The sequence below is a fragment of the Melozone crissalis genome, unplaced genomic scaffold (assembly GCF_028551555.1).
Source record: "Melozone crissalis strain CALT ecotype California unplaced genomic scaffold, PUWL_Pcris_2 ptg000111l_1, whole genome shotgun sequence".
NCBI lineage: Eukaryota > Metazoa > Chordata > Aves > Passeriformes > Passerellidae > Melozone > Melozone crissalis.
In genome coordinates, this window is record NW_026535888.1 from 9,080,255 (window position 1) to 9,089,801 (window position 9,547).

Consider the following 9,547-nt stretch of genomic DNA (forward strand, 5'->3'; position numbering starts at 1 on the left):
GAGGACACAGGGAGCGTGCAGAGGTGCGGGCACAGGGTGCGGGCACAGGGTGCGGGCACAGGGTGCGGGCACAGGGTGCGGGCACAGGGTCCGCACCGCCCCCGCGCCCGGCCCGCGCGGCCGCCGGCAGCTCGGCATGAATGAACCGCGCTCCTCCAATCGCCGCCCGCTCCGCCGCGGGCCGCCCCGCCCATCTCCCCCGCCGGCCAATCCCGTGGGCAGCACCCTCCCGCCGCCGGCCAATGGCGAGCGGGCGGCGCGGGGCGGGGCCCTCCCGCCGGCGGCGCCCTATGGCGGGGCGGCGCGCGCCACCCGCGGCGGCGGGCGGGCCAATGGGGCGCGGGGGCGGGGCGGGCGCGCGGCGGCCCCGCGCCCCGGCGCGCGGCTCTAAAGCGCGGCGCGGGCGGCGCGGCGCACACGCGATGGCCGCCGCCGCGCAGTATCTGCCGCGCTCCGCCGCGCTCATGCACCCCGACGGCGACCGCCTGCACCAGGGCACCACGTACCGCGAGGTGCAGAAGATGATGCACCACGAGTACCTGCAGGGACTGGCCCCCGCCGCCGGGCACGCCGTCGGGCTGGCGCACCACCAGTGGCTGCCCAGCGCCGGCACGGACTGGGGCAGCGGCGGGGGCGGAGGGGGCGCGCACCTTCCGCCCGCCGAGCACGCCAAGGGCGGCCCGCCGGGACCCCGCGAAGAGCTGTCGGCCGCCGCCTTCCACCACCGGCCGCACCTGGTACACCAGCCCGCGGCGGGCGGCGCGGCGGGCGGCTGGGCGCAGGGCGGCGCGCACCACCTGCCGCCCATGTCCCCGCCGTCGGGGCAGCCGCTGCTCTACGCGCAGCCCTACGCGGGCCTCAACGGGATGCTGGGCCCGCCGGCGCCCGCGCTGCACCACGGGCTGCGCGACCCGCTGGGCGCCGAGGAGGCGGGAGGCCACGAGCTGGCGGCATCGCCGCCGCCGCTGGGGCCGCCCGAGCCGTCGGACGAGGACGCGCCCAGCTCCGACGACCTGGAGCAGTTCGCCAAGCAGTTCAAGCAGCGGCGGATCAAGCTGGGCTTCACGCAGGCCGACGTGGGGCTGGCGCTGGGCACCCTGTACGGGAACGTCTTCTCGCAGACCACCATCTGCCGGTTCGAGGCGCTGCAGCTGAGCTTCAAGAACATGTGCAAGCTGAAGCCGCTGCTCAACAAGTGGCTGGAGGAGACGGACTCCAGCACGGGCAGCCCCACCAACCTGGACAAGATCGCGGCGCAGGGGAGGAAGAGGAAGAAGCGGACGTCCATCGAGGTGGGCGTCAAGGGCGCCCTGGAGAACCACTTCCTCAAGTGCCCCAAGCCCTCGGCGCACGAGATCACCTCGCTGGCGGACTCCCTGCAGCTGGAGAAAGAGGTGGTGCGGGTCTGGTTCTGCAACCGGCGGCAGAAGGAGAAGCGCATGACGCCGGCCGGGGTCCCGCATCCCCCCATGGAGGACGTTTACGCACAGGCGGACACTTCGCCGCTGCACCACGCGCTGCCCGGCGCCGTGCCGTGACTGCCCCGACGGCGGCGCGGCGGGCACGGGCAGCGGGGGACGCGTTTTAATTTATTCTCAGACTGGCCCGGCCGCCCGCTCTATTTATTCGCCCGCCGGAGCCGCAGCGGCCGCCGCAGCAGTAGCCAAAGGTTTGCGATCTCTAATTTATTCCCTTCCTCGCGCGGCCGGGAGGCGGCGGCGCCCCCGGCCCGGCCCGGGGGGACGCTTCGAAACCATTTCCCGGCCCGTCTCTATTTATTTCTAACCGTGCGCGGAGCTCGCACCACCCTCCCGTTCGTTGGTGGGTTCAGTCCGGTCCATTCCCCTGGGGGTTTTCGGTTTTTTTTTGGTTTTTTTTTTTTTTTTTTGTTTGTATCTCTTATTGCAAAAAAAAACCAATGTAGACTGCGAGGGTACGTTTCTATTTATGTTATAGTAAATATTTTATTACTTACATAAACCATTTACCCAGGAACCGGTCTCGTGTCGTCTTTGCAGGCTCGGAGCGCGGCCGGTGGTTCCCGTTGCCGGTATCGGTTCGTGCCCGGCGGGGTTTGCCCGGCCGAGCCGCTTCTCTGTATGGACGCTCTTTGTGCACCTTTCCCCGCAGGGTTTTTAGCGATCCCAGCGTGGCTCTCCGCGCTTCGGGCTCGCCCCTTGCCCTGCGTGGATGCTCTTTGTGCGCTGCCGTGTTCCCCGCACCTTTCCCCGCAGGGTTTTGACCGATCCGAGCGCGGCTCTGCACCAAACAGCCCGCACGGAACTTTCCTCCCATGTATCGCAGGGTAATCCACGCACGCTGGTGTTCTGAGTAGATTCTTTCTGCTCAAACCACGCTCTTCGCTTTCTCTGAATCACCGGCTTTTCCTTGCCGTGGTTTCATGCCCGAGTATTTGGTGGTTTTGCCAAGAAAACGCAGAAAAATGTATTTTCAGCCTATCGGTTCTTGGAAGAGTGATCCTGCATCTCTAAATCTTCTCTTGCAGCACCAAGAAAAGTCGCATGTGAGGATTGTTTGCCTTTGCAGGTCCTTGGATTCCTGCGGTGTTTTTTGTGTGTTGGGAGAACTTTTGAAAAATGTTCCCATACAAAGCTCTTGCACTGATTAAATACTTGATCGAAATCTGGTAGCAGAGGACCAAATTCTTTCTTTTTTCAGTTGGCAGAGAATTTACTGATGTTCTCCCATCTGGCACTGGATGGTTTCCCCACTTTATTCAGTACAAATTATGTGCTGTGAAAACAGAAGCTTTAAAGGGGATTTTCTAGCGAAAGCACGGCATTGTGCATTGCAGCTTATGTACAATTCTTTTTAATATATATAAAAATTTCTAACATACCAAATGTAACTTACTCTTGAAAATTTATACTTGAAAATTCTTGTCTTCGTTGCAGTTTGATTTTGTTGCATTTTGTGCCTTTGGTGGGGGTGTATATTACTTGTCTAAGCAATGTCACATTTGCCATTGATAATGTTATAATTTAGTGCATTTTCAATGTTTCTGATAATGTAGCTATTCTACATCAGCTAATACAAGACTATCAAGTTCTCATTCAAAATTCAAGAAGTAAACTGATTTTTGAGATTTTAAAATAAAGTCACTTTGAGCAGTTATTTCATCAAATACCCTGTAAAGAAATGGTTCACTTTGTGATACAAACCAGCCAGTGAATGCTGTGGGTTAGGGTATTAATAACTTCCCTTGGCATGCAGAGCATAATACAAAATCTCACTTAAAGGGCTTAGTGTGCAGTGTGTGTTCTGTCAGCTTTTGCTACGGGCTTAGCTTCCTTTTTTGTAATGAGATTGGTTTTTATAGAAGAGCAGAGAACGGTAGGGCTGTGGTAGAGATCCTGAATTCAAAAAGTTTCGCTGTTCTTACTGAATATTTACTAATTTCTAAATAGCTCTGCAGATGTAGTAGCTTAGATGATACACTCCAGTAAAAAAGTAAAGGAGGAAGATGATTTAAGGATTTCAGTAAATATGTCATGACAACATTTAAATTAATTTCCAACTCTGAGAATCTGTCCTTGGCTGTTACCTCGTGTGTTCCCCACACATGTACCATTGTTTTTAGTGTTTTGTCATGCTGTAATTGCAGCCTTTGCTTAAGAATTTCTGTGTGACAGGCAGGCTTTAAGGAAAGAAGAAACAAAACTGAACAAAAGAGGGGTGGTTTTTTTTGTTTGCTTGTTTCTTAAAGAAAACAAACTCGTTTGCATTGAATGTTTAATTGTGCTGATTTTCTATAGCACGAGACATTTCAGTAACCTCTTCATTGTGAGCTAACCTGGATGGCAAACAGGATTTGTATTGATACTCAGAAGGGCAGGGTCAGTTTTCACATTGTGTTCTGCTAAGGGATGAGATGTGCTGTGAGTGCTGGGGAGGATGAGCACCCTTGGGTTGTTCAGTGTGTCACATTCTATAAGGCACTGGCAGCCCTGCTGCATTAGCTCTCTCGTGCTGTTGAGCAGCAAAAATAAAATACTCTTTGTAGAGCTCCTTGCTGCAGTGCTCAGCTGCTCTAAAAATCAGATGCCCCAAAGGTTTGCCTATCTCAGAATAACTTGTTAGTTTTCCTGGTCAGGGATTAAATGGCAATTACTGGAGGAAGACTTTTTTTTCTTTTTTTTCCTTTTTTTTTTTTTTTGCTGGTTGTTTCTCACGAAGGTGAAAACACGACCTCATACTACTACATCAGTATTAAAGCAAGAAAAGGTAGGACTGTGGTGTTGGTCCACTAAAGAAAAGCAGATGTACAAATACTTATTCAACAAAGTAAATAGTAAACATACAAAGTAGGAAGTGCAGATAAGGAGCAGAAGCACTGCCAGTGCAGTTTAGAGAGGGGTTTAGGTGTGTGCTGATGGGAAATCCTTGCTCTAACCCAGAGCTCTGCTGCTAAGCAGTGCCTGGCCCTTCAGATCCCCTTCAGAGCATCCAGGCTCTGGTTGGTCCCGTGGTGGCACCAGAGCCTGAATGTGAACCAGAGACTGCTGTGCTTGGGGCAGTGCCTTCCATCACCAGGGCTGGGCTGGTCTTGCCTTGCCCACACTCCAGAGGGGCTGCTGAGCCTGGGTTTGCATCTCAGACTCCTGAGGAGCTGAGCCAGGGTTTGCATCTCAGAATGCTGAGGAGGTGACCCAGGGTTTGCATCTCAGAATGCTGAGGAGGTGACCCAGGGTTTGCATCTCAGACTCCTGAGGAGCTGAGCCAGGGTTTGCATCTCAGACTCCTGAGGAGTTGAAACTGGGTTTGCATCTCACACTGCTGAGGAGCTGAACCTGGGTTTGCGTCTCAGAATGCTGAGGAACTGACCAAGGGTTTGCATCTCAGCTTGCTGAGGAGCGGACCCAGGGCTCTTTGGCCACATGGGGATGTTGGTACCAGGTAAATGCAGCCCTGGTGTGTTCTCAGCCCTTCTCGTGCTCACAGAAGGGTGTGAGCTGTGCTGTGCCAGCCTTGCCAGGGCACAGAGCCTGTCTGTGTGCCCCAGGGACATGGCTGTGCTTCCCACACCTTGTAAACTGATTTTTGGTAATTTTGGGACATTCCTGTTTGCTGTTAGGCTGACAATATTCAATAGGATATCACTTTTTCCCTTTTCCAGTTGCTTATCAGCTTCCATGCATTATTAGGAAAAGGTTTTAGCATTCCAGTGTCCAATTTCTTCCAGGTTTCTTGTCTTACAGCATTATAAGAGAGGGAATGCTTGCTGTACAACTACTGCAGGAGTGACTACAGCACAGCAGTTTGCCTGGCGAGGCACAGTCACTTGTAATTAGTAATGCCATGTTCATCCTATGCTTTCCACTGAATCTGGTCTCTTCTGAGGGCTGCCCAGCCAGAGCTGTGCCTGCTCCCAGCACAGTGCTGTGGTGCAACTGGCCCCTAATGAGCTAAGGCAGCAGCTGAAGCACTATAATCTCTTTACATGAAAATTCAGAGCATCAACATTAACACCAAAGAGTCCTGTTCCCGGTTTTGCCCACTCCTGCTTGCTCTCTCCCTTAGAAGGAGAGATTTCAGTACCATCAGGTTAAACAAATCTTGCAATTCTGTGCTAATGTTGTTTGCATGTATTTTCATTTTATGCTAACTCTGCCATTGGTCGTTTGGAGCTGGATCAGCCCCAGGACAGCTCAGAGCTGTCACTTCACAGGTACTGGAAGCAGATCTGGGTCCTGCACTGGGGCAGAACTCCACAACTCTGGAATTCCTTCTCCTTGTGTTTTCCTTGCAGTTTGAAATGAGCCCATCCTGGCTGGTGACTGGAGCTGGTGCTTGCCCTTGCCGTGGGCTGGGGATGGGCACTCATGGGGGCTCTGCCTGCTGTCAGTGCCTGCTGCCCTTTTTCCTGGAGCACATCAGCCCCAGCAGGACCAGGAGCAAGCTGAGGTGGCATGGGGGGTGGGTTTTTTTGTTTTAAAATGCTAAATGTGCATAGATGAGTGTCTGCTCTCGCTAAGTTTAATATTGCTGCTCAGGGGGACCAAGGCCAATGTACCTTCCTGAAATGAGCAGCTCCAAAGCGTTCTGCAGGCTTCCACAATGTGTACAACGTGGTCTCTGAGCAGCAGCACCATGGATGTGCCTGTGCAGCAAACACACAGAGAAGGAGCTCAATAAAGTCTCTCGTGGGAGCCACCGCTGCGCTTTGCCACGCTGATTTATGGGCATCCAGCTTTGCTCCCACTTGTGATTTGCTGCGAGTAGGGGTGCCCAGCAGCAGAGATGTGGCCAACTGCACTTCCTCGGGGGTTCTCCTGTGTCCTTGGCAAAGCTCTGCCAGCAGAAGTTCCCCCAGCTCCATTTGAGCTGACACGACCCAGTGTCTGTGCCGTGCATGGGGATTACGAGATGCAAAGGCTGGGTTAAAGCATGTGGTGCTGCTCACACCATGTAATGTGCATGTTAGATCAGCCCTCATGAATATTTTATGGTCCTTGATATCACATTATTTTTGGTGTTGGGCAAATTGAGCGTTATTTCTTGTAAAGGTTTGACATTGTTTCCCTGGCTCAAACGCTGCTGCAGCGAGGAATGCTTTTCATTTATGCCAAACTTTAAAGATGTTTCTTTATTTTTCTTTTTCTCACCTTTCTTCTGGAGCATTCTGCCTGATCAAGGCATTTGTGCAGCACCAGCAGCATCCAGGACCTGTTTTCTTGTGGACTTTGGTTTCTCTCAGCTCCACAGGGAGAATTGCTTTCCATCGCTGGACCAGATTCTCTAGGGCCAACTCTCAGCAGTTACCACAGCCACAGAACAGGATTCCCTACAGCATATTTAGGGAAGGTGGATGGCTTACAGGAGCTGCACCCCAATCAGCTGCATCCTTCAAAGTAAATCAATGAAAAAGTGCACAAAAATCTTCTTGCAAATATCACACATATGCACGAGAGGTGCTGGAAATTCCAGCTCTGCAGTCAGGGATCAGTAGAAGATATGAGGGAGTCAATGGGCAAATGGGAATCTTTACATTTTACTGTACTTTTTTGGGTTTGTTTGGTTTGGAGGGTTTATATTTTATTTGGGTTTTTTTTTAAAGGCAATCTGTCCTGTGATTTTTATTCCCTGGGGCTCACTGTGTATTACTGCCTCTCAGTCACACTAAAGGCGATGTGACTGAGATTATGCTGGATCATAAATTTGTAGCCAGACAAAACTCTAGGAAATGAATTTACACATTTGCATCTTTTGCAGTGATTTGCAGGATAAAGACTCAGGCTATTGCATTAGATGTCTTTATGCTGGGAGATGTTTTAAATAAATAACTAGTTTTAAATTGGAGATGTTTCTTCAGTCATGTTTAAGAATAACCTGGTTGCAGGCAAACCAACAGAAGGACAGGTAATAAGGGAGTTGTACATGAGGGTGATTATGAGATCTGCTACAACACAGACTTTCCTATAAAATGCTGTCAGAACTCCTGCATTTTACTCCCACATCCCCCGTTCATTTTCTGAAGAACCATGAGAAATATTTAGGATTTTTTTTCCCCCCCAGTGTTCTTACTTCTCATGAAGTGCTGTCATAAACCATGACATTAAATCACAAGGGTTAATTTACACAGATTGCTGAGCCACCTCAGCAAAAAGAGCAGCAGCGTGAGGTGCAGAGGGAATTCTCAGTCCCTCTGAGCATTCCTGTGAGATGCAGAGGGAATTCTCAGTCTCTCCATGGGAAGAGCATCCCGTGAGATGCAGAGGGAATTATCAGTCCTTCTGTGGAAAGAGCATTGCCTTGAGATGCAGAGGGAAATCTCAATAATACAATGGGAAGAGCATCCCATGAGATGCAGGGGGAATTCTCAGTCCCTCTGTGGGAAGAGCATCCCTGTGAGATGCAGAAAGGATTCTCAGTCTCTCCATGGGAAGAGCATTGTCCTGAGATGCAGAGGGAATTCTCAATGCCTCTGTGGGAAGAGCATCCCCATGAGATGCAGAGGGAATTCTCGGTCCCTCCATGAGAAGAGCATCCCGTGTGCAGAGGGAATTCTCAGTCCTTCTGTGAGAAGAGCAGCCCTATGAGATGCAGAAAGAATTCTCAGTCTCTCTGTGGGAAGAGCATCCCATGAGGTGCAGAGGGAATTCTCAGTCTCTCTAAGCATCCCTGTGAAATACAGATGGAATTCTCAGTCCCTCTGTGGGAAGAGCATTGCCCTGAGATGCAGAGAGAATTCTCAGTCCCTCCATGGGGAGAGCAACCTGTGAGATGTAGAGGGAATTCTCGGTCCCTCTGAGAGAAAAGCATCCCCATGAGATGCAAGGGAATTCTCAGTCCCTCTGTGGGATGAGCATCCCTGTGAGATGCAGGGGAAATTCTCAGTCCCTCTGAGCATCCCCATGAGATGCAGAAGGAATTCACAGTCCCTCTGTGGGCAGAGCATCCCTGTGAAGTGCAGAGGGAATTCTCGGTCCCTCCATGGGAAGAGCATTGCCCTGAGATGCAGAGGAAATTCTCCGTCCCTCCGTGAGAAAAGCATCCCCATGAGATGCAGAGGAAATTCTCAATCCTTCTGTGAGAAGAGAATCCCTGTGAGATGCAGAAAGAATTCTCAGTCCCTCTGTGAGAAAAGCATCCCCATGAGATGCAGAGGGAACTCTCAGTCCCTCCACAGGCAGAGCATCCCTGTGCACAGCAGGGACCGATCCTCGCTGCCCTGCTCCCCTCTCACTGCTCTGGGTTTGTTCCTGCTGTGCTCACAGCGCTCCTGGCCCTGCTGCCCGGGGCTGTGGGGAGCAGCACGGGCTGTTTGTGTTGAGGAAAGCGCTGTGGAAGGGATCACTCACTGCTGGAGCTCTGCCCTCCACCGGGGGCTCCAGCCTGAGCCGGGCAGCGCAGCCCTGGCTGCTCCAGCAGCACCTCGGGGTGATTTCATGCACATGTGGGGTAATTGCTGGGTCCCCAGGATGAAGGAGGAAATGATGAATCTGACTCCAAATTCTTAAAGGGCTAATTTATTATTCTATTCTATTCTATTCTATTCTATTCCATTCCATTCCATTCCATCCTATCCTATCCTATCCTATCCTATCCTATCCTATCCTATCCTATCCTATCCTATCCTATATTCTATCCTATTCTACTAAAACTATACTAAAGAATAGAGAAAGGATACAGACAGAAGGCTTAGGAAGAATGAGAATGAAACCTCATGACTGACTCCTCAAAGTCTGACACAGCTGATGGCGATTGGTCATTAAGTAAAAACAATTCACACGTTGGATAAAAAATCTCCAAACACATTCCAAAGCAGCAGAACACGGGAGAAGCAAATGAGATAACATTGTTTTCATTTTTCTCTGAGGCTTCTCGGCTTCCCAGGAGAAGAATCCTGAGCAAAGAGGATTTTTCAGAAAATAGGAAAGTTTGGGTTTTGGTTTTTTTTTTTTGTTTGGGTTTTTTTTGTTTATTTGTTTGGGGTTTTTTGTTTTTGTTTTTGTTTTTTTTTTGGTTTTTTGGGGGTTTTTTTTGTTTGTTTGTTGGATTTTTTTTTTTTTTTAGTTTTTTGTTG

The 9,547-nt window shown here is 51.2% G+C and overlaps 1 protein-coding gene across 1 annotated transcript; it reads left to right on the forward strand.

Moving 5' to 3' along the window:
- Positions 1–422: 422 nt before the first annotated feature.
- POU3F1 (POU class 3 homeobox 1) lies at positions 423–1,538 on the forward strand. Its single transcript, XM_054292628.1, has one exon. It carries the CDS (start codon positions 423–425, stop codon positions 1,536–1,538), a length of 1,116 nt encoding a protein of 371 aa, XP_054148603.1.
- Positions 1,539–9,547: the final 8,009 nt, after the last annotated feature.

Coding starts and splice junctions, on each gene's coding strand:
- POU3F1 (XM_054292628.1), top strand. CDS start 423: ATGGCCGCCGCCGCGCAGTATCTGCCGCGCTCCGCCGCGCTCATGCAC.